This window comes from Vombatus ursinus, unplaced genomic scaffold, assembly GCF_900497805.2.
Source record: "Vombatus ursinus unplaced genomic scaffold, bare-nosed wombat genome assembly UNPS02006779.1, whole genome shotgun sequence".
NCBI lineage: Eukaryota > Metazoa > Chordata > Mammalia > Diprotodontia > Vombatidae > Vombatus > Vombatus ursinus.
This window is the reverse complement of record NW_020946557.1, coordinates 21,668,382-21,694,379: the sequence shown is the minus strand read 5'-3', so window position 1 is coordinate 21,694,379 and position 25,998 is coordinate 21,668,382. Positions and strand designations below refer to the sequence as shown.

At 37.2% G+C, this 25,998-nt stretch overlaps 1 protein-coding gene across 2 annotated transcripts in view; it reads right to left on the bottom strand.

Moving 5' to 3' along the window:
- The window catches only part of LAMA2 (laminin subunit alpha 2), a 793,905-nt gene that overhangs the window by 215,420 nt on the left and 552,487 nt on the right, over nt 1-25,998 (bottom strand). For both annotated transcript variants that reach the window (XM_027848591.1, XM_027848592.1), the window contains exons 25-29: nt 18,209-18,388; nt 17,911-18,099; nt 17,677-17,810; nt 12,196-12,313; nt 2,849-2,983 (exon numbers count right to left, since the gene is read on the bottom strand). In XM_027848591.1, coding sequence (XP_027704392.1) covers nt 2,849-2,983; nt 12,196-12,313; nt 17,677-17,810; nt 17,911-18,099; nt 18,209-18,388 — 756 coding nt within the window. The remainder of the gene's footprint in view (nt 1-2,848; nt 2,984-12,195; nt 12,314-17,676; nt 17,811-17,910; nt 18,100-18,208; nt 18,389-25,998) is intronic.

The window sequence follows — 25,998 nt, the reverse complement described above, 5'->3', positions numbered from 1 at the left end:
TTATACCTTCTCTCACATCTCAATGGTTTTAGTGGGAGATTCATAACAGTGGTTTCCAATTGTGACTTCCAGGCTCTTCCTATACCACCATCACCCAGCAATCTTTCCATCTCTCCTTCACTCTCTCTGAATTTATAACCTAATTTAGGTCCTGAGGAACATTATCCATTAATTCTCAGAACATTTCCCCTCCCTTCTCAATGAGTTCTGTGCCTTGCTTATAGTCTGCCTTTCTGTCCCAACTGCTGGCCTCATACTAGGAGAACTGACAACCTGATGTTCCCTCAAATATCCTAACTTTGCTTTAATCTACTCAATACCCAAAGTCTGCTTCTTTTTCTTTGGCTACATATGGGTATTGTCACCCTTGAATTTGCCATCACCACATAAATTCTACTTGCATGTTCAAGAACTTTCAAATTCCTTTATCAATTATATCTAGCATTCTATCTCTATCCCTTATTACTCCTAAATTTATTCTTCATCCTCAGCCTGACCTCCAATCCTTCCACTATTTTCTCATTCCCTGATGTAGCTAGACTCTTATTTTCCGGTATCAATCTCTTGGGGAACCAATTCAACTCTGCACTATTTTCTACTCTTGAAAGTATTGCTCCCTTGTTCTACCCCTGTTCATACCTTGCCAAACTTCAACCTTGGATGACTTCTATCATCTGTCTCCTGTACTGCTTCTGTTGTGCTAGTGAATGGGAATTGAAGAGGTCACACAACTAAGCTGACAGAGTTCACTACAAATTTATTTTATCTAATCTCAACTGGGTCTATGCTGAAGTGAGGCAATCCTGCTTATCCCTAATTGATTTTCTATCACTGCAGTGACCATTCCAATTCTTTTTTCAACCCTGGTACTATGAACCCTTCCCAACCCTCTCGACTGGGAACCATTCTTCAGTCTTTACTGAAAAATTGAGGCTATTTGTTGTGAACTCCTTCTTCCTTTCCCCCCCATCTTATACACCCCTGATATTGCCCCTCATTATTTCCTTCACTTCAGTCTCTGATGAAAAAGTCTCTTCTTCTTGTCAAGGTCAACCCTTAGAGACTCTCTTGTTTTTGTATTTCTATTCCTATCACTTAATACAGTACATGGCACACTGTAAATACCTGATAAATATTTTTTCATTCATTCTATTCACTTCAGATTTCTTGAAAATTGAACTTGGTGCCCTAAACACTTTGCCACCTCTCACTCAAACTCCCTTTATCTAAATTTGGTCTGTTCCTAGGTGTACTTCTTATCTTTGTTCTTTATTTCTATTTCCTCATGTAGTACATTGGGGATCAAGGTATTAGAGTTCAAATCTTTTGGTTCTACATAGAGTTTCTATTTTAAACTAATATTACCTATTACTCTTATATCTGTCCATTTGACAGGGAGATTGAATGCTTAGTGGCTGAGGTGTTTTCTGGGCTCATTTGGTCCACCATATGTCAATTGTTTAAAATAAAAAAAAAAAAAAACTTTTGTAGGAGATGGTGAGTTATAGTTCATATCAATGTCTTTTTTTAGTTTCATTTTCAGGGTTTTTTTTTAAGTATAAATAGTTTGTTTGACTAGGTCAGGTTGTGGTTGCTTTAATTGTACATTATTATCCTTATTTCTTCTTTATGCTTTTTTTCTAATTTCAAGTTGATTGTGACCTTTGCTCCGACAAGTCTATGACCTGACTACGGAAAAGTGATTTGGAAATCACTATTTTATTTAGAAACCAATCATTTTCTGTCTATAATGCTTTAGTAATTTTTTTTTGCATGATGTATTTGGTGAATACCATCTTTAGACTCTTATGACTCTTACTGAAGAAAATATTCATTCTATATACATATGAAGCTTCTGTGAAGTCTATCCAATTCATACACAAGTCAAGGTATCATTCTTGCAATGTCATTGGTCCTCTTCAAAAACTAAGGACAAATAACAGTAACAATAATATCACAGTGCCAGGTATGTTTTTTTCTTTTTTCCTTTTTTGGTCTAGACCTGTGATTTTATCAGTGTAAGGAACTCCTGTCTGGTAGTTCTTCTTTCCTGGGAAACTCCCTATACCAATGCAAGCCTTTAACTGTTTTGCAATTTGTAATCTTTGAGAGTAGCTCAAGATACTGAGAGATTAAATGAATTAACCAGGGTAACATAACCATTATGTGTCAAAGGTGAGATGTGAACCTAAGTCTGTCTGCCTCCAAGAGTATCACTCTAGCTATGATACCATGCTGGTTGTCTGAGTATATAGTAATTCTTAAATAATTGCTTTTTAACCATTATTATTATTTTTTTACAATATTAAGTAGGGAACTAACTACAAATGGGTATGTAGTTTTATTATGGTCTAAGATTGAAATCAGAGTCAGGAAATACATTTTAATTCCTCGCACGTCACTTATATTCATTTCCTAGGCTATTAAATGTAGATAATAATAGTGATCCCTTACTTGCCTCATATGACTGGTGTGAAGATAAATGAGGTAATGCCTATAGAATAAGTTATAAGTTCCTTGAAGGTTGAAGTTATAAAAATGAAGAGTATGATTATTGTTTACACTAGCTGTATATTTTTGGTGCAAGCCATTATTTTCCCACTGAATATAGGAATATATCAGAAAAAAAAGCTTTGTATTTAGAATTCTCAATGCAAGAAAATCAACTGGGGACAATCATTTAGGCAGGAGAAGTCATTTTTGAGCCAAATGTCCTTGACTGCATCCTTCCATAAACACAAATAAGATTAAAATGTGCTCCCTGGTGTTGACTTGGTATGCAGAGGTATCATTTACATGAAGAAAAAATGACAGTGTAAACAGATAAAGAGAGGTCATAGATTAGTACCTGACATATGGAGGTTTCAGTGTCACACGTATCGCTATGTCCATTACACTGACATGGAACACAAGTGCCCAGGCGTGGTCCAGGTATTTGGCCACCAGATTCAGAAGGCAATCTATAAAATCCTGGCATGCAGGCCTGCAGGGAAAGTAAGCCAGTTAGGCAGGGAAAGATAAGAAAAGCACATTTTAGAAGGCTCTGGGTCCTCTAGCTTACGAAAAGAATGACATACGTCCAGCTGCACCACAGGCAATATCCTTTATAAATACAAGAAACAATTTCAAATCATAGCACGTGCTTCAGCAAGGTCTTCAGAGTGCAAGAGTAGCTCCAGCTGGGTAATATTTCAGACCCCAAAACCTTTCATTTAGATACAGAATACTTTGACTCACAAGCTATGGGTTTAAGTATATGTCCTTTTCTTGAGAAAGAAGTTTGTCTTTAAATAAAATTGCATCATGGGCTAAGAAGGAAGAATTGGGTTACCCTTGTCCTTTGTATGTTTTTTACAGATTTGACAAGCTAATATCTGCCTGTACTCTGCTTGATGGATAACTAACAAATGTCTAATGATTCTAAGCACGTATGCACACATGTATACATACAAGTCTTCATAGTTGCATTATTTATATGGTGATAATTTAGAAACTATAAAAGTAAGGAATTCCAAATAATAAAAGCACTATGTGTCTTGGGACTATTAGGCCCCAAATAAAATTTGTCTATCCCTGATCTATTTTTTCACTCAGCAATAAAAATCTGAGAGTAAATGGAAAACTGCTGGCAAAGCTGACATATGCAAAATCAAGTCTTCCGTCTTCATTTAGATTGTATTATGTGAATGTATCAATGTGTCTACAGAGCTTTCTGAAGGTTCACAATTCTGAACGGGTGATAAGGAATGGGCTTGTTGTCCATGGTTTGGCCACTCATAATATGCTGACAATGCCATATTCATTAGCCATTGTTTGATTCACAAATCAGTGGTTTGAGGTGGCAGAAGCAATACTTTCAAGGCTAACTTTCGGTCTTTCTGATGGCATTGGGTTTTAGCATCCTGGCTGACTTGAGTTCCCCTTATTTACAGTGTGTAATTTATGAGTCCATTAGAAAGTAGAAAGTGATTGCTAGGCAAAGAAGAAAAATAATGGAATAAGCATTAGGTAGGACACCCAATGCATCACTAATAGGCATAGATTTGATTCTGGATTAGGAGAGTCGAGAGAAGGAGTGGGCATTTGAAGACAGTATCCTGAACTCTCTTAGAGGAAAAGAGATCGACAGTTAGTATTATCCTTGTTTATTTTGATTTAGTTAATGCTAAATCACCTCAATTAAATACTCAATTAGAAGTCTCTGCTTTTGTCACAGCTTAGAAGAAATTCTAATGAGGCTGAATTCATGCCTCTACTTCAGAGGAGCTGGTAAAGACTAGGAGTAGAAGTAGGGCTGGAATCTGAATTACCATCTCCCACCAAGGCACCCATTTCAGTAAAGTCTATCTAAGTAATTTAATCCAGTGCCCACTTTTCTCTTTGTGTTATTGTCTGAGACAGGAAAATTATGGCTTTACGGTAGTCAAGCTTGTATGTGAAATAATGCCCAGCTCTCTTTAAGAAAGAATTTCAAAATGTGGCCCATTCAAACCCTTTAGAAAGTGACCACTGATGTAGGAATGGTGGCACACGCTTGCCTTAATAGCAGCTAATAGAGAGACTGAAGGTTCTGAATCTGTTGAGTTCCAGAGTTCTGAGTTGCATTGGGCTAAGCTAATTAGGTATCCTCACTAAGTCTAACATAAATGTGTTGAGGCCCTGGGATTGGAGGGGATGGGGCAAATTGGTCAGGATCAGAAACAGAGTAGGTCAAAGTTCCTGTGCCAATCAGAGTGGTATCAGACCCCTAAATAATCCTTGCACTTCTAGTGTGGGGGAGATAGGAAGACCAGTCTCTTAAAAAAAGAGAGCGATCATTGAATTGAGAATGACATTGAATTTAAGCATCAAAAATGGATGCTATTGATCTATAGATTCCATCCTTAGGGTCCTGTGCAGGATGAAGTGGATGGAATTCTGGATTTTGAGTAGGAAGTCTTAAGGTCAAATTCTTCCTTAGATATTTTATAAGCTTTGGGTTTGTAGAGAAAGTTGACTTCTCTGAGCCTCAGTCTCCTCATCTATAAAACTGGGGCAATAATAGCACCTCTTTACAGGGACCATTGCGAGGATCAAAAGACATAATGCATGCAAAGGGCTTCATACATATTAAAGTGACATATAAATGTCAATTATTATTTGTGAGGGTCCATCACCATGGCAGCTGTAAAAGAGAATTTCCAGCCTTGTTTCTGGCCCCAATCAAAAGGGTCTGACTATGTGCATATGGTCATGCACCAGGAGTTGGTAAACACCACTAGGGTGATTCGGAAGACTAATGGTATAATGGTAGAAGGGATTGAGATAAAAAAAATAAGTTCAAAGTTGGTACTTCTCACTGAAAAGTGAGGTGCAGCTAGGATATTATATAATTAAAGTAGGAAGGTGATTTGAATACTGTAGGTTGAGTCCAAGTTGTTATAATATATGTTTCCTGAGATAGCAGAATTTTATTACAGGAAGCCTACAAAATCCTACTTGGACTCCAGGCCATGCCATACATTCATAAAAGCTGTGTTAGTAGAAGGCAAAAGAAAGTCCTACTAAGAGGCTAAGGCTTCCAATTCAGCAGTGATACACACCACCTCACATTTCTATAGTGTTTTAAGGTTTATAGAATGCCTTCCTCGAAACATCTCTGAGAGGGAGGAAGGTATTATTTCCATTTTATGGACAAAGTAATTAAGGCTCTGTTAGGCTCAGGGTTGGGGAAACTGTGGCCTAGAGGTAGGTGATTTGCCCAGGGTTGTAGGGCTAATAAGTGTCAGAACCAAGATTCAAAACTAGGATGCTGCTGCTGCTAATAATAATAGTAATAATAATAATAAACATATATAACTCTTCAAAGTTTTTAAAGTACTTTGAATTTGTTTGTTTCTCAGAACTCTGTGAATTAGATATTATTATCATCTCCATTTCTGAAATGAGGAAACTAAGGTTCAAGTGACTTGCCCAAGGTCATACAGTCAGTATCTCTGGCAGGATTCAAACTTGGGTCTTGCTGACTCGGAATTCAGAAGCATTCTATCCACAGTGCTACCTAGATGACACTGCCAGAAAGACTTTGCCTTTCAACAACCAGTCCACTGAAGAGGTTCAGCATTGGAGGGACAACACCTCATACAGTTATTTTAGCCATGGCAACCTACATAGGCTCTCTACAAAATCATGAATGGAATATAATTATTGTTGGTGGAGGGAGTGCCCACATCAATGAAATCACGTATCTTTTGAAATGTTGGAAGAAAGAACACTGACAAAACCATATACCCAGTCTTTGAGGCCTGGAGAACTCCCTTTATTCTGTTAATATGTTGAAAGTGCCCTAATATAGGTAGTGAAGAGAAGGACTCTGTATACAAAGGGAGGAAGGCACTGTAGAGGCAGATTGCCATTCCTGTTCAAGGCATGACCATCCTTCTTGAAATTTCTGGATATTTGTGTGGAAAATCTTTTCTTTGTTTGGTTTTGTATGAATAGTTGGTACTTTTGTTGGTGTCTTTTGGTGGGTTTTCAGAGGGTTCTCCTTATGTTTAAGGAAGGAGAGAGATGGGGGCGGGGTGGGGGGAGAATTTCCAGTTACTTTCCTCATTAACTTTCTTCTGCCAAACTGAGTTGCCTTCTCCAAAAGTCTTTTCCATTAAGCTTAGGAACTATTTGGGACTCCATTTTCTTCTTTCCCTCCCTATTGTTACCTCACATATGCTGATGATGCCACTTCACAGCCTTAGGAACAAATTCTCTTTAAAGTGGGGAGAGGAAGCTAAAGGGAGACAGAGAAAAAAAATGGGAAAAGTATGGCCTAAGGCTCAGCACTGACCTCCTTCCCTCACATTCTGATGACCAATTCAATCCCTGGTTTCTGAGGAAAGAAGGACTGAGGAATGTATAATTCTCTTATGTCATTGTTTCTTAGCTATTTTCTCAGGGATGCTAAAAATGAAACTCAAAATGAATATCCTTAAGGGAATATAGGTCTCAGGACTGATACTTAGAGGTATGCGGCCTGAGGCAAATCACACTGGAACATTTTTATATGTGAAATCCGTTCAAAATAATCATACCTACCGACTGCACTGCAGTTTTCAGAGCTTTCCTCATAACTACCCAGTGCCTGTAACCATTATTATATTTATTTTACAGATAGTTTGCCCAAAACCCCACAGTTCATACCAAAGAGAATTAGGATTATAAACCTAGTCTTTTGGCTTAAAGTCCTGGGCTTTTTCCATCATACTGCACTGCATCTAAAATCAATATCAAGGGCAGCCTTGTGAGGGAAAGGAGATGAAAAAAGGGTAACAGTTTTGAGGTTTACAAAATACTTCACATAGATTATGACATTGTGATAATAAGGCAGTGTGGCATAATGGAAAGAATCTTAGATTTGAAGTCAGAGCACCAGGGCTCAAATATCTGCCCTGTTACCTACTAAGTATGGGACCTCATGGAAATAATTTGATTTTGTTTGGCCTTAGTTTCCATATCTACCAAGATGAAGGAGCTGAACTAGATGGTCTCTGATGTCTTTTCCTGCTCCAAATCTATAATCCTATGTATGTGGAAAAAGGAGAGGGCGGGCCTTTTCACCTCTGTGACAGGAAAGATAGGTAACCATACATATAAGAGCCTCAGTTCTATTTAAAACTAGCTCATGGCACTACCACACAAGCTGCCTCCCGGGATCACAGCCTATCCTTCAGCATTTTGGTCACAGTGTGATATTTGGGAATCATTCAAAGCCTATGTAGGCAGTTTTTAATTATCCAGGTTGTGAATATTGGGACCATTTCCCACTTCTTTTGGCTGCCTTTTGCCAATGCTTATTACAATTCTTAGCAGACATGGGGCAACTATGTGGTACAGCGGATAGAGCACTAGACCTGGAGTCAGAAGACCTGAGTTAAAATCTGACCTCAAATACTTACTCACTATGTGACCTTGGGCAGGTCACCTAACTCTGATTGCCTCCCCCCAAAACATTCTTTGCAGAGACAGAGAAAGAAAATGAAATTCAAATCATTCTGTTTTTCTGTTTTTTCACCAATAGAAGGATTGATTGGGGAAAATAGGGTGAGACTGATGAAAAAGGAGTCTGGAAAGGATTTGTGGATTTCCATTATACTTCAATAATTCAGAGATTTATGATTTTGTTGGTATAGGTAGTTCCTCCATGGATATAAGGTAAAACCTTGCTATATTTCAGTCAGTGTCCTCTGTAAAGCTGTTGTAGAAAACAGAACAAAAACAAAAATCAAAATCTATTACCCTCTGTGTAGTCTTCTGGTGAGGAACACCTTTGAAATGAACTAGGTTAATTTTCAGCTCAATAGATATACAGTTCCTAATTAGGCCTTTAGTTGAAAGTTCTTAAGCTTGGTTGGATCTGCCAAAGCTCAAACTCTTGTGGCATACTCTTTGAGAATGATGGGTCACCCCCATACCACAGTGAAGCACTGGAGGAGGACTCCAGTGGAGGCCATAATCCATGCCATCCTTTGCATAATCAACTGAACAATGCTTTAGAATTAGCGATTCAATCAAGGAACAGATGTGTATTCAGAGTCGGGTTTATATTATTCTATTAGTACATAGCACATTGAGCATTAAAAAGAATTAGAGGCCAAATATTTCCATTCTATAAGAATGGAAGTCATAATAAAATTTTCCTTAATTGCATGGTAAAGGTAACAACACAAACTGAGAAGACAGCAATTGGAATTTTAATTAAAGTTATGGTCCTTATGCTAGAGAGAATTGTGAAAATTTACATATGACTTCACACTGTAAGTTCAAGCTATACATGCAGGTACCTTTTCTGTTAAAAGAGCTATAATCATTTTATCAACTCAAAGGATGGCCAGCCAAGCCTATTGACAGTTGCCTGTGTTTTTCTTAGTGGCTTGAAAACCACAGATAGTGTGATATAGTGAAAAAAAATATTAGCTTTGGACAGAGATGATTAGGATTCAAATTCTGATTCTACTATTGACAATGAATGTGACCTTAGGAACATCATTTAATCTCTTTGGGCCTCTGCTTCTTCATCTGTAAAATAGGAAGGGAGAGGTGGGAAAAGGAAGATGGGGAGGATGATTTGGGCTGGATGCATCTCTGAGGTCTATTCCTTATTAAATCCTATGATCCTAACACTTTATCTCCGTAATTTGCAGCCAATTTCTGTTCATGAAAATGAAATGAATGGCATATGAATGTTGATGCCTTTAGAATGGAATATTTTTAGTAAAAATATTGGTTGATACATTCATGACCCACAGTATATGCTCTCAAAATAGGCTGTATTATTCCAAAACTGTCCTTGGCCCTTGTTTTGGTGACTATATTTTATGCCTAGATAATTATTCTTTAGAATTGAGATGAATTATAAATAAGAATCATAATGGTGTAGAGGCAATGGATCAGAGAAAAAAATCTCAGGTGTATTATTATAGGAGATAGGTCTTTAGCCCAAGAATAACATAATTAAGAAATTACTGAAATTATTATTTGTAAAATATAGATTTACATGAAAGCATGTGGGGTAGTCGTATGACCATTAATGCAAGATGATCCTCTCCTGTGTATGCCTTCTCTTTACACTGATCATCTTTATCTGCCATTTCTTTTTTGCTTTTGTAGATTTATATATTCTTGGGGTTAAGAAAAATTACAAAAATTATTGGGATAGTTCCAGTAAACACTACTGAGAAACAAAATCAAAACCTATCTTGGTAATATGGACTTCTAAGATTAAAGACCTTGGAAGAGAAGACAAATATCAGTAAGAGAATCTGCAACTCTGGGGAGTTTTTGTTTTTATTTTTTTGCTTAGGTATTATCCTTATATAAATTCAGGAAAGGAAATCTAATATAATATAAAGTAGTACTACCGTTCCAAGGGCTTTAAAGGTCAACTCTTCCCACTTTCTGGAATATGTTTAACAATGAATGGCAATTATACTGTCAGAGCTGGATCATCTAGTCCAACCCCCTCATTCTACAGGTAAGGAAACTGAGACACACAGAGAGGAACTGGCTAACTCAAAGTTATACAGATAATTAACGGCGTATAACATGAGCACTTTAATTCAATGTTAAATATGATAAAGGAAATCACAAGTTATGTATCTAATACATGCTTGGGCATGCTGACTTACACCTCTTGCTGTGCTAATTGGCGTGGTACAGTACCACACCAATTAGCATAAGAAGTAAAAGATTAGATGTTAAAAGTGAAATTCTAGATGTCACAGATTCTCTTTCTGTGTACATGCATATGTGTAAATGTTAATGTACATACTTACACATTCCAGTGAATATCATGACCTCCACTATGCTCTGTGTGTGTGTGTGTGTGTGTGTGTGTGCGCGTGTGCTCGTGAGCACCTGTGTGCACAGACTCGTGTGTGCTTGTGTGTGTATTTGTGTCAGGAAAGTAAGGGTAAAGTGAAAAAGGTCTGGAAAGATATGCTAGAACCAGATTATTATTGGCTGTAAAGTCCGAACAGAGGAGTTTGTATTTTTACAGTACATAGGAATCCAATAAAGTTTCTTGAGTGGGGGGAGTGATATGGTTTATGCTCAGCAGCCTTGTGGAGAGTTAAGAATGATAGGAGGAGTTGAGGATTTTTGCCTCAGTAGATGAGGAACAGGGAACCAGAGCTGGCCATTTGCCCACATTACGATGGGGAATACCCAGTGATCAGGGCCTCTTTTGATGACAACACAAAATCAGGCAGGCCCTCATGACCTAGGGCTAAGATTTCTTGTAGTTTTTAAGACTCTCCAGGAAGCTGTGCACTAGCCCTAATGATGCCATTACTGCTTGAAACAGTTTCAGAACTCCTCTTCCTTTCAGAACCTTTATCACTTAAGAAAATCAGTCCAATTACTTTAGACTAGCACCTTGCTTTCTGATCCCATGTGGCATTATACCAATACCTTATCATTAAGAGGACCAGGCAGTCAAATGATGCAAAAATTTTATTATAAGCTTACTTTGGAATTAAAAAAAAATTATTCTGCCTCTATTTTCCTTGCCTTATGGATTAAAAAAAAATGTACTTCATCAATTGATGTAGCTTGGTCCCTTGAGGTATTCTTAAATTCCAGTTCTTTAATGATGACCCTTATTTACCAGGCTCTGTTCTCTAATGGATTCCTGTCAGTTTTCAAATATCACACCCAAAAAGCATCCCGAATTTGGAGTAATAGCATCTGGGTTCAAATCCCAGTAATGCTGCTCAAAGTCACTCTGACTTTAGGCAAGTCACTCCTGAGTTAAGCTCAGTTTATCTGTAAAATGAGGGAGGTTAAACTAGATGTCCTTCAAGGTCCTTTCTAGCTCCTAAGTAAATACTCTTATGAATAAAAATATGAAGATTCTCACTGAGGATGTTGAAATGAATATATTATAGGTCCTGGGGGAAACTTCCAAAGAAGTGTCTGAATACTGTTTTAACCAGTGGTAGCCTTGTTGGCCAAGGGCATAACCTCTCAAAGTGATTACTGGACTTTGAACGATATAATACTCATTTGGATGCATAAACCCTAAGATGTTTGTTTTTCAAAAAAATACGCAATGTGGTATAATAATTAAGACACTGAAGTTGGAATTAGGAAGATTTGAGTTCAAATCCTGCCTTAGACACTTAGTAGGCTGTGTGATCCTGTCTCCAATTTGCTTAACCTTTGGGATTCAGTTTCCTTAACTGTAAAATGAGGGAGATGGAATGATGGCCTCTAAAAATGTCTTTAGACTCTAAATCCATTATTCTATGTTATAGTTACACACTGTGCATATAATTTATGGTTGAGAATTTTCCAGTTCTTTTGAGAGTGATTTTGAGATAATAGACAAAGTTAGAGTAATTGGGTTTTATTTTTTAAGAAACCATGCATCTCTTTTTCTGTATTATAAGCCTTTTAAACTTTGTCAAAACCTTTTCTATTCACCTGTGGTTTCTATTAGCAGGTTTCATTTAACATTAAGCTAGCCTCCTACCTCCTCCTTCTTTCCCTTCCTCCTCCAACTCCCAAGACATGCTGTTCGAGAAGGATCAAAAGGAAATAAAGTTAGGTGTTTGCAAGAAAAAAGGTTGATTTAAGTGAAGTAAGAAGGTGAAGTTTTCAGCTCATTAAGTTAATAGAGTTGATAACTGTTAAGGACAAGTCATTCAGAAGAAACTAGCATACCTCACAGGAGAAGCCAGAATAACCTGGGGGACAGTCACATTTTTCAATCAAGTGAGCTCCTGGACTTAATGCTGATGCAGCTCCTTCTTCAGCTACTTCCATTGAGATTTCGGAAATTCTGGAAAAGAAAAAAAAACAACTCATTAGACCAGTAAATACCTATTCAAAGGCACTTTAATAAATCTTTTTTTTTGTTTTTGTTTTTCTAGGCAATGGGATTAAGTGACTTGTCCAGGGTCACACAGCTAGTAAGTGTCAAGTGTTTGGTCTGAGGTCTCAGGCCCTCCTGACTTCAGGGCCGGTGCTCTAACCACTGCACCATCCAGCTGCCCCTCACTTTAATAAATCTTGAAAGAGGAGACACTTTTTTTTTTTTTTGGTCTTTAGCCTTATGCTTAAACTTGTTTTCAAGTTTTAAAAAAGATATTTCTGGTATATGTCTAAATTCCAAGGGCCTAGTTAATCATTTATGGCAGATATTATTTTCTCCAATCTTTAGATAGTCTTCTTTCCTGTACTAGAACACACAACTGAAGAATGAAACATTTATTTCATCATCTTCATGATGTCATATGGACAAGATATTTCAATCATTGAATGAATTTTCGACCTTTTCACCGGCAATTTTCACATTATGTAGCCATGGTTGGTTAACTATTCTTGCTTCTAAGGGGCAAATGCTCTGTTCCTTTCTTTTCAGAATGTTTCTGTTGTTGTTCACTGTTGCTGTTAGCTTCTACCATGTTCCTCTAAGCTATTACAATGTTGTTGTTGTGCAGTCATAACTAGCTCTTCACGATCTTGGAAAAGATACTAGTGGGGTTTGTCATTTTCTTCACCAGCTCATTTAACAGGTAGAGAAGCTGAGGAAAGCTGAGTGAAGTGACTTGCCCAGGGTCACATAGTTAATAGGTAAGTATCTGAGGTCAGAGTTGAACTCAGGAAGATGAGTCTTCCTGATTTCAGGCCCAGCACTTTATCTACTGGGCCACCTAGCTGCCCTGAAGCTACTACCATACCAAATTCCTTTTCCTCTAGCTAGCTTATAAGCCCTTCCTGGAACTGTGCAGCAGGTCATTCATTGTCAGGTGTTTTTAACCTTTTTTGTGTCACAGACCACTTTGGCAGTCTTGGGAAGCCTGTGGATCCTTCTGACAGTAATGTTTTTAAATGCATAAAACACACACACAGACCTATAAAAGAAACAATCATATTAAGATACAGTTATGAAAATATAAAAAAATAAAAGTCACAGATCCCAGGTTGAGAACCCTTCCCTAGCTCATGCTATAGGAAATACTGACCTAGAATAATCTAGATGGTACAAGGGATGGATAGTTGAACTTGGAATCAGGATGCTAGCTGTGTGACTCTGAACAAATCACTTAACCACTGCCAGCTTCTGTTTCCTCATCTTTAAAGTGGGAATAATAACAGTACCTATTCCCCAGTGTTATGAGGATTAAATGAAATGTATAAAGCACTTTGCAAACTTTAAAGTGCTATATGAGCACTAGTTATTGTTATTGTTATTATTATCTTTGTGTGGGTATTTTCTCTGTGTGTGTGTGAGTACCTAAAGAAAGCTCCAAGTTCAGTGTTTAAAATAATCAAACTTTAGAAAACATCCAGTTCACCTTCCCATTTCCTCAATCTCATTTGAAAACTTCTAGATAGCTTTAATAACTCTATTGGGGGTGAAGGAAGGTGGTGGGAACATTTTATTCTTAGTGAAAAGATTGGCATCTTTCCCCTTAATCTTTTCCTCAATTTGGAGGCATACATTAAAGATGAGGATGCAGGTCATAAACCCAGACCATTTCATGACTGACTAACAGTACAACATTGAAATTGATTTGCAAATAAGTTTTTAAATGAAACAATGAGCAGCTGTTGCTTTAATAAAATGCACCTTCAGCAAAGAGGCTTGATTTCTAAAACCTTAAAAGAAACACAAGTGGTTTTTATCAAAATGGTATTATTCATTCACTTTCTACCATCTTATTAAAGTGCCTTCCTACTTTTGATAGTAATTACAATCTGCACACTAATGGACCAACCTGAAATGAGCAATGAGTTGAAATACATATTTTAACTTCTCCTTTCATATTATATTATCCTTGCTTGGAAGGGGAAAAAAAAAGACATGGAAATCTATTATGTAAGAAAGGGAAATGCAGACCCTTTGTGTCTTGCTGGGAGTGATGGTCAAAAGGAATAAGGAATAAATGAGGTTACTTCTAGAACTGCTTAGAGATAAGTTAAGCCCACCAGCCTTTAGGCATTTTATTGGTCTAGGAGATATTAGCTTCATCTTCCATTTTCCCTGTCTCTCACATTCATGCACACACCAAACCAGAAAATGGATAAAAAAAATCAAGTGAGGCATGAATGATGACAGCAATAGACATTTCTGCAATATGCCATTTATCTCAGGGGATTAGAGAATCACAGTTTTGCCAACATAAGGGATTTGGCCTACTCTGTCTTCTATTTAAGTGAGCGCTGATATGCAAAAGTTTCTGTTCCCTGCAACCCCAAAAGAAATGTAAATAAATAAAGGGAATAAATTGCTCAATGCTTATAGCTTCTTCTACATAATCCAAATTCAAAGTAGCAAAATATATTCGTTGCTTTTATAAAACTTGCTTTCCTATACTATGGAATCTGTATAAAGTCTTAAGTGAAAATAGAAACTATCATTTATTGTGTATCTTCCTTTACCAAAATTTATCCTGTTCATTCTTCTGCATTTGCTCATTTATGAACGTATTGTCTTCCCCAATAGAATGTGAACTCTTTGAGGGCGGGGATTGTTTCATTTTTGTCTTTCTATTCCCAACCCTTAGCATAGTGCCTGACACATAATAGGCAACTGACAAATGCATGTTGATTGTCTGATTAAATAGTATTATGAAGACATTTTAAACACATACAGCTTCTGCATCTCTCCTGACTGTACTGTCTAATGAAAGTAGGTTCATCCTTAATCTCTTTTCTCATTGCTCCTTTATCCTGAATCTGCTGCCACTTTCTTTGCCTGTTCAAGTCACCCTTGGTTCATATGTAGGAGTAAAAATATGGTTGTCAGTCAGTCAACCAGTGCTCATTATATACAAATCAACATAGAAATGCAAACATAGTCCCTGCCCTGGAGAGGATCATATTCTAATGTAGGAGACAACATGGAACCATGTGGGTACACCGAAGATATATACAGAGTAGGTAGAAAGAAATCTGAGGGAGTACTGCCTTAACAGCTAGTAATACTGGGAAAGATTTTTTGTAGAAGGTAGGATTTGAGCAGAGTCTTCAAGGAAGTTGGGAATTCTCAGAGGCAGAGGTGAGGAAGGGGAACATTCCAGGATGTGGTAGGGAGAGATGGCCAATGCAAAGATGGAGACTGGAGATGGAATGTCATATTGAAGAAACTGCAGATTGGAAACATTGCTGGATTTTGATTACTTTAAAGCTTCAAATGATGCTTGCAATGAAAACAAAATAATTTAATTAATAATGAGGTCAAGGAAAAGAATATACAAAAGGCCAATGACCCAGTCTTGCAAGGGAGTTCTGGCAAATTTCCTAAGAAATGTGAAACAAAATCTATTCCCATCAGTCCCATTAACAAAAATGGTCCCTGTACTACCCAGCTATTTAATGCAGTACAGGAAATTTGCATAATCCTGTTGTCTGCTTTAAAGCATCATATCAAAGCAACAAACCTGCCTTTAGCTGCTGCCATCTGATCTGTACTTGATAGTAGAAAAAACTAAATGAAATTGAAAGCACATTTTCAATTCAAATTCCTTTACTATTCCATATTTTGTACAAAAGGTAATTTCATATTTAAAAAAAAAGCTTTTTAGTTTTGAGTGGAAAACATAAAAAGGAAAATCAAATGAACATGTAAAGAAAAAAAACAACTGGGGGCTCCTGATTTTTCAACAGAAGTCCCTAAATCACTCTGAAAAGCAATGTGGCTTTTATGCAGGAACAGAATTAGCATTTTTGCTAAGTTATGTGTCTAGCATAATGCTAACATTTGAATTAAGTTATTTTTACATTCTGTCTGCCAATGTGATGTTTCATAAAATGATATATTCTTCTTGCCATAGATCAGTAATTTATTGTACTAAACCTTTTCACAAACCTCTTGATAGAATTTTCTTATGGGTCATAAACAACGACACTGAGAAGTTCAATGAAAGTTTCGAAACAGTATGGCATAGTGGAAAGAGCATTAACTCTGGAGTTAGAAATTCTGGGCTCAAATCCCTAGTCTGACATTTACTACCTTGGTGAGGTGAGTGACATTTACCACCTTGGGCATATACTTAATCTCCATGGGCCTTAATTTTTCATTATCTACAAACTGAGGGAGTTGGATTAGATGAACAATCAAACCCTTTCCTCTTGATCTGTGACCCTAAAATTCTATCTGCTAGCTGTGTGATCATGGGCAACTCACTTCACCCTGTTTGCCTCAGTTTCCTCATCTGTAAAATGAGCTGGAGAAGGAAATGGCAAACCACTCCAGTATCTTTGCCAAGAAAACCCCAAATGAGGTCACAAAGAATTGGACAGGACTGAAACCAACTTTACAACGGCAATTGCGAAATTATGATAGGCTGAGACTGGAAATGCTATTCAGTATGATCTATATTTTTGCTAATCTTTCCCTTACTCTTAATTCTTAGAGCACAAATATTGCCTATGGTTGTTCTCTTACGTGTTACATGTAAGACCTGTCCCCCACTAATGAAAGGAAGCTCCACCAGGGTTAGAGCTGCCCCTGCCCATTCTTTTGTTTTCCCCACAGCAAGATGTTTGACTCAGTAGAAGTATCGTGAGTGCCTGGAATTGCTTGGATGGGTTTGAAAAAAACCTTGTGTCTATGAGAGGAGAGAGAGATTTGAATCTGTCACTGACCAGCATTTCTCATTTGTACTAGTTTCATCAGCGATACTTACAAAGCTTATTTTACATAAAAAAAGCAAGTCAGGGCTATTAGGAGTGAGGTCCTGAAGAGTCTACTTACTGTACTCTCCTGGTTTTTTTCACTACCTTTCTAACCCATTCTCCTTTGTCCTCATTTACCAGATCCTGCCTCCCCCTTCTAATTAATTGTGTGTATCTGCCACGGCTCACTTTTGGTGTCTCTGCTCTGCTTCCCCTCTGATCTTTTCCTAAGGGAACCCATCTGGTTCATATGCTTTCAATTAGCACCCCTATTCTGATGACTACCACACCAAGATACACAGTCATGAATTTCAAACTGATTCTAGTTTCCTGTCTCTCCTGCCTTCAGGGCATGTTGTAGCTATATTAGCAATTTCAGTTTTCCTTTGTGGTCACTCCTTAATTACATATTACTCTTTCCCTGCTCCCTTACAAATCTTCCTTAATGGCACCTACAGAATCACCCTGGAATAAGAAATTCAGGTTGCTTTCTATGGTAGAGCTGTACATAATGGTTACCTGCTTTGCCGAATGATATTCCCATAAGTAGCCTTGATAAGAATGTAATGAATGTCATAGAGTACATCCAAGAAGTCCTCACGTGTCACCATCCTACTTGTGCGGGGGTCATCACCGTAATATTTCCATTCATTCTAATGACAAAGAAAAAAAAACACACACACACATGCCCTTTTAATAGCATCATATGGAAACATTATTGGCATCTTCATACAATACTGACTAAAACCTTACCTCTGTCATTTCTATTTCATGCCTTGTTAGTTGTCCAATTAGAGGAGCTGCCATATGCCGGGTGATAATTCTAGCATGAGTTGGAGTTCCACCTCGAATTATAACTTGTGGGTTATAGGTAGAAAATCCTGTTTCTTCACGAGCTTCAAAGTAGATTGTGTACTTCAGCTTGCCACCGTAGGCCATCAACTAATGAAGGGGGAGGAGAAAAGAGGTCTTTGGTAAGAGCTTCCAAAAGGTACTACCCCAAGTATTACTTTTATTTCACCTTGGACAAATTCAAAGTTCTGTTTCTCACCTTCTTCCCTTCAAATTGTTCTGGAAGTTTCCAATAAAATGGTTCCAGATGGAGATCCTCTCTTACCCACTCCATGTTTGCAACAATCTCTGGGTTCTGAAAAGCAATTCCTTTGGTGGTTGTGTGTTGGAGGGCTTCATCCACCAGTGGCAGGATGGTCTGTTCAGGTGTCAGTGTTACCTGAAAATAAGAAAGCATCAAAAAAAAAAAAAGGGAGTATGAGCAAAGTGAAAATTAACAAAAATGAATCTTGTAATTCTTCAGTGTTTTTTAAAGTTCACAACTTTTAATATGCATTTATAAGTGAATTATGACCATCATTAAATATATGCATATATGATAGGTAAATATGTACATATATGTCATATGGATACATGCATATTATATATTATTACTATAACAAAATATGTGTAGAGTAGGTTTATATATCATATATGTTTATATATGTGCATATATAATAATAGGTGGGCCTATTACCTATTATATCATTTGATCCTCAAAACAATTCACTGAAAGAGATGCTATTATTTCCCTCAGTTTACAGATGAAGAAAAGAAGACTGAGAGAAGTTAAGAGATTTTCCCAGGGTAATAGAACAAGTAAATGTCTGAGCCAGGGTTTGAACTCAGGTCTTCCTGACTTTAAGTTCCAATACTCGAATTATATCAAAGAAAACGTGTATTTTAGATAGATTATTAGTATATATGTCTCTAACTGCTCCTCTAGTCATATATTTTATGTTCCAGCTAACCTGGACCACTTTATTCCACCATCCTCAGTCTCTAAGCCTTTGCTATATTGTCTTGAGTGATGAGAAGTGAGTGAAAACTCACCTGACACACTATATCTGACAACTTTGAATCTTAAATGATCATCCACCATGAAAGCAAGGCCTACCTAGGCATCTTGCCATCCATTCTGATACTCTTTCCCTTTTTCTCACTGCAACAGTGACCCTCAGACTAAGTGTTCCATAGACCATACCTATTCCTCTATGGGTAAGTTAATCCACTCAATTTTGGATCTCTGCCCTAGGGTTGAGCTGTGTTCATAAGAGTGAGAATAAGTGAAAACTTATTAATACATTATATCTAACTGCTCCCAGACTATGCTTCCCATTCCCTCTAGACATTCACCAGGATACCATCTTGCCATATTTCTTATCACCTACTCCCCCCAAACCCAAATACCTTTATTTTGCTCTGGAAAGAGTAATTAAATCAATATTCAGGTCCAAAACTTCCTTCTGTGGCCACTACTCCCTCACACACACACATAAGAATGTAGAATGTAAACACCTTGAGCAAAGAGATTGCTCAGTTTTTGTGTTTGTATCCCTAGTGACTAGTTCAGTGCTTGTAGGTGCTTAATAAAATTTTCATTCATTCATTCATTCATCCATGCTATTTGCTATATTTGGAATATATTTCCTGACCATCCCCCATCCCCTCATCTCTTTTTTAAAATTTATTTTTATTTATTTTGTTAAATATTTCCCAATTACATGTAAAAATTTATAACATTCATTTTTTAAAATTTGGAGTTTTAAGTTTTCTCCCTCACTCCTGCCCTTCCTCATTTCTTGGGGAGGTAATCAATTTGATATCAAATACACATGTGAAGTTATGCAAAACATAATTCCAAATTAGCCATGTTGCAAGAGAAAACATAAAATAAAGGAGAAAAATAAAGTTAACAAAAGTATATTTCAATTTGCATTCAGAGGTCATCAGTGCTATCTCTGGAGGTGGATAGCATTTTGGGTCCCTTGGAATTGTCTTGGATCACTGTCTTGATTGTATTGGTCATCCTTACAATAATGCTGTTACTATATACATTGTTCTCCTGGTTCTGCTCACTTCACTTTGCATCAATTCATGTAAGTCGACACGGATTTTTCTGAAACCATCTTGCTTGTCATTTCTACAGCACAATAGTATTCTATCATAATCATACACCACAACTTGTTTAGCCATTCCTCAGGTGATGGGCATTCCCTTAATTTCTAATTCCACTGCAAAAAGAGTTGCTATTATTTTTGTGCAAATAGGTCCTTTCCATCTTTTCTTTGATCTCTTGGGAATACAGACCTAGTAATGGTATTGCTGGGACAAAGAGTGTGCATAGTTTTATAGCTCTTTGGGCATAGTTCTAAATCATTCTCCAGAATGTTTGTACTATTTCACAATTCCACCAGTAATGCATTAGTGTCCCGATTTTTCCACTTCCACTTCCACTCCAGCATTTGTCAATTTCCTTTTATGTCATATTAATGTGATAGGTACCAGGTGGTATCTCAGAGTTGTTTTAATTTGCATTTCTTGAATCAGTAGTGATTTAAAGGCACTTTTTCATGTGATTATTGATAGCTTTGATTTCTTCTTCTGAAAAGTACCTGTTCATATCTTTTGACCACTTATCAACTGGAGAATGGTTCTTATTTTCATACGTTTGTCTCTGTTTCCTATATATTTGAAAAATGAGGCCTTTATCAGAGACACTTGCTGTAAAATGTTCTGCCAGTTTCCTTTCTTCCTTAAGTTTCTGGTTCCATTAGTTTTGCTTGTGCGAAAGCTGCTTAATTTCATCAAAATGATCAATTTTACTTCCTGTGATCTTTTCTATTTCTTGTTTTGTCATACACTCTTCCCTTATCTATAGATCTGACAAGTACATTTTCCCATTCTTCCCTCCTTTGCTTATGATATCATTCATGTCTAAATCATTTATCCATTTCGATCTTATCTTGGTATACAGTGTGAGATGTTGGTTTATGCATAGTTTCTATTAAACTGCTTTCCAATTTTCCTATCAATTTTTGTTAAATGTTGAATTCTTACCCCCAAAACTTGGATCTTTTGGTTTATCAAACACTAGATTACTATGACTAGTGACTATGACATATTGTGTACCTAATCTATTCCACTTATCCACCACTCTATTTCTTTGCCAGTACCAGATTGTTTGGATGATTATTACTTTGCAATATAGTTAGGTACTGCTAAGTGACCTTCCTTTACTTTTTTTCCTTTGATTCCCTTGATATTTTTGACCTTTTGCTCTTTGAGATGAATTTTGTAATTTTTTTCTAGATCTATAAAATAATTATTTGGTAGTTTGACTGGCATGGCACTGAATAAGTAAATTAATTGAGGAAGAATTGTCATTTTTATTATAGTGGCTCAGCCTACCCATGAGAAACTACTATTTCTCTAATTGTAGATTTGATCTTATTCATGTGAAAACTGTTTTGTAATTGTGTTCATATAGTACCAGGGTTTGTTATGGCAAGTAGGCACCCAAGTATTTTATATTGTCTGCAGTTAGTTTAAATGGAATTTCTCTTTCTATCTCTTGCTACTGGACTTTGTTGGAAATATTGATGATTTATGTAGGTTTATTGTATATCCTGCAATTTTGCTTAAGTTGTTACTTTTTTCAACTAGTTTTTTGATTGATTCTCTAGGATTCTCTAAGTATGCCATCATTTTATCTGCAAAAAGTTATAGTTTTGTTTCCTCATTGCCTATTTTTATTCCTTCAATTTCTTTTTTTTTGTTTTATTTCTATAGTTTAGTATTTCTAGTACAGCCTTGAATAATAGTGATGATTATAGACATCTTGCTCCACTCCCAATCTTATTGGGAAGCCTTTAAGTTTATCTTCGTCACAGATAATGCTTGCTCTTGGTTTTAGATTGATACTACTTGTCATTTTAAAATTGGCTCAATTGATTCCTATGCTTTCTAGTGTTTTTAATAGCAATGAGTGTTGTATTTTGTCAAAGGCTTTTTCGGCATCTATTGATATAATTGATATACTATGATATGATTTTTGTTTTAATTGATATGGTCAGTTATACTGATAGTTTTCCTTATATTAAACTAGAACTCTATTCCTGGTATAAATTAGGTCTATTTTTGTTTTTGCTTTGTCTGATTGCTACACTTGCCTTTTTTATATCAGCTGACGCATAATAGATTCTGCTACAGCCCATTATTTTAATTCTGTGTATGTCTCTGTTTCAAGAGTGTTTCTTGTAAACAACATATTGTTAAATTCTTGTTTCTAATCCATTCAGCTGTCTGCTTCCATTTTATGGGTGAGTTCATCCCATTTACATTCATAGTCATGATTACTAACTGCATTTTCCTCCATCCTATTTTCTTCTGTTTATCCCTCCCCCATCTCTCTCTTTTTATTCTGTTCCTCCCCTAAAGTCTGTTTTGCTTCTGACCAAAGCCTTCTTTTATCCACCCTCCTTTTTAACACCCCATCCCCTCTTATTTCCTTGCCCTCCTACATCCACGTTGGGTAGGATAGATTTCTATGACCAATTGAACATGTTTGTGTGTGTGTGTGTGTGTGTGTGTGTGTGAGTGTGTATAAGTATAAAAGTTTCCCTCTTTGAACAATTTAGATGTGAGCAAGTTTCAAATGTTGCCTGCCCCTCTCCACCATTTAACCCTCCCCCTATGAGAGCTTTGTGTACCTCTTTTGTTTGAGATAATTTCCCCACCTTATTCCTCTCCCTTACCTATTTTCCCTGGGCATCCATCTTTTTTTACTTATCCATTTTTTTTTTTACATCATCCCAATATAATTGACTCACTCCTGGGCCCACTTTCTATGTAGAGTCCATCTAACTGCCCTAACAATGAAAACATTCTTATAAGTTACATGTATCATCTTCCCATGTAGAAAGGTAAAGTTTAGCATTATTGAGTCCCTTATGACTTCTCTCTCCTGTTTACCTTTTTTATCTTTCTTTGGAGTCTTGTATTTGAAAGTCAAATTTTCTCTTCAGATATTGTCTTTTCATCAGGAATATTTGAAAGTCCTCTTTCATTAAATGTCCATTTTTTCCCTTGAAGGATTATGCTCAGTTTTACTGGATAGATTATTATTGGTTGTAATCCCATCTCTTTTGCCTTCCAGAATATTCTATTTCAAACCCTCCACTTCTTTAATATGGTAGCTACTAAATCTTGTGTAATCCTGACTGTGGCTTCTGGGTATTTGAATGGTTTCTTTCTGGCTGCTTGAAGTATTTTCTCTTTGATCTGGGTTCTCTGTAATTTGGCTATAATCTTCCTTGGAGTTTTCATTTTAGGATATCTTTCAGGTGGTGATTAAGGTATTCAATTTCTATTTTACCATCTGGTTGTAGGATATTGAGGCAGTTTTCTGTGATAATTTCTTGAAATATATTTAGGCTCTTTTTTTGATTATGGCTTTCAGGTAGTTTATGGAAAGAGAGGGGGCAGAGCCAAGATGGTGGAGTGAAAGCAGTGACTTGCTTGAGATCTCCCCCAAACCCCTCCAAACACCTATAAAATGGCTCTAAACAAATTCTAAAGCAACAGAACCCACAAAAAGACAGTGAAACAAATTTACAGCCCAAGACAGCATGGATGGTTGATCAGAAAGGTATGTCACACTGGGTGGGGAGAGGAGCACAGTTCATTGTGGGTGCGCAGGCCTCAGCAAAAACCTGGAGCAGGCCTCAGAGGACTGAATCACGGGCAGCTATGGCAGTTTCCAGATTTCTCAACCCATGAACACCAAAGACAACTTAGAAAGTCAGTGGGAAAATTCTGTGTTTGTGGTGTGAGAGAGAAGCGCAGAGTCTCAGCCCCAGTCCTCAAGATTGGCCCTGAGGCAGCAGCTGCCTCCTGAGCTTCCAGCACACAGACTCCAGTGGCTGATCAGAGGGGGATTGCAAGGATCTCTCTGCTGGTGCAGAATTCTCTTGCTTTGCCCATGCTTGGATCTGGGTCACAGTTCTGGGTGGCAGTCCTGGGGCAAGGAGGAGTGCTGGCATGGTGGAGTTTATAGTGGCGGTGGAGAGGAAATCCTCCTCACAGTTCCAAGACAGAAAAGAGTGCTTGTGGTCACTCATAGACCAGAGCACAGGCCAGGAAAGGAGTAAATACCTTGCCCTTGATCAAACCACCTTGGAAGAACTGAAAATTTACAGGTCCCTAGAAGTATCTCTGAAAACAGCTGCACAAAACCCCTGAAGCTTGGGACTCTTTTTGCGCTGCTAGCTCATGATCTCAGCTGAGTCAGACCATAGAATCTTATTTTGGTGACAAAGAAGATCAAAACATACAACCAGAAGAAGACAACAAAGTCAAAGTTCCTACATCCAAAGCCTCCAAGAAAAATATGAATTGGTCCTAGGCCATGAAAGAGCTCAAAAAGGATTATGAGAAGCAAGTAAGAGAAGTAGAGGAAAAACTGAGAGTGATGCAAGAAAATCATGAAAAACAAGTCAACAGCTTGCTGAAGGAGACCCCAAAAAATACTGAAGAAAATAACACCTTAAAAAATAGCCTAACCCAAATGGCAAAAGAGGTCCAAAAAGCCAATGAGGAAAAGAATGCCCTAAAAAGCAAAATTGGCCAAATGGAAAAGGAAGTCCAAAAGCTTACTGAAGAAAATACTTCCTTAAAAATTAGAATGGAGCAATTGGAAGCTAGTTCAATAATTCTTAAATTATCTCTCTTTGATCTATTTTCCAGGTCAGTTTTTTTTTTCTGATGAGATTTCACATTTTCTTCTATTTTTTCATTTTATCATTTCTTGATGTCTAAAGGAGTCGTTAGCTTCCATTTGCTCAATTCTAATGAGTAAGGAATTATTTTCTTCACTGAGCTTGTGTAATTCTCTTTTTGGCCAATTCCGTTTTTTGAGGAGTGATTTTAGTCAGTGAATTTCTGCACCTCCTTTTCCATTTGGCCAATTCTTTTTTTTTTAAGTTATTTTCTTCAGTATTTTTTTTTTGCCCATTTTACCAAGCTGTTAATTGTATCTGTATTAGTTTTTCCCCCTTTCATTTCTTTACTTAATTTTTCCTCTACCCCTCTTTTTTATTTGGAAAATAATTTTTTTAGCTCTTCCAAGAATTCTTGTTGGGCTTGTGTCCAAATCACATCTTTTTCTTTGAGGCTTTGCTTGTAGCTGTTTGACTTCATTGTCTTTTTCTGAGTTTGTCTTGATTCCTTGTCAGCATAGTAGCTTTTTATGGTCAGATTCTTGTGTTGTTGTTGTTTGCTCATTTTCCATTCTATTTCTTGATTTGGAACTTTATGTTAATGTTGGGCTTTGTTCTTGGCATGGATGAAGGAAACGCACTGTCTCAATCTTCAGGCTATTCCTCCACTGCTTATTTTAGAGCTTCTTGGCGGTGTAGGGGGAAGGTTGCAAGTTTTTGGTGCTTCCAAGATGGTGTTATCTGGGGAGAGGTATGGTCAATGTTCCCCTGGTCTACATTCCATTTCTTACTCAGGAAAGGCCCCTGTTCCCTTGGGATTGCAATCAATATTGCTTCTCAGGGACCCTATTCCTTTGGGACTAGAAGTGATACTGCTCTTCAGGAGCCCTGTTCCTTTCAGACCAAAAGTGATCCTGTTCCTTAGGCTTTGTGATCCCTTGTGACCAAAAAGAATACTCTCCCTTTAAGGTTCCAGCTCCCTCTTGACCAAAGGTGCTCCTCTCCACCCTTGAACTATGACCCAGAAGTGAACATAGGCAATAGATTTGCCAAATAGTGTTTGTTCCTGTATTGTTTGCTATCAAGGGGTTGCATGAAATTTTTCTGTCTCATTCTGACTTTTGTTGGTTCTTCCATGCCAGAATTTGATTTGAGGCATTATTTTGATGTTGCTTGGAGGGGAATATTGGGAGAGATCAGCTCAGTACTTTCTCTACTTTGCCATCTTGGCTCCATCCCCAGAAATCCTCTTCATCTCTTAACTGCTGAAGTCTCTGCTTTCCCTTCCTGT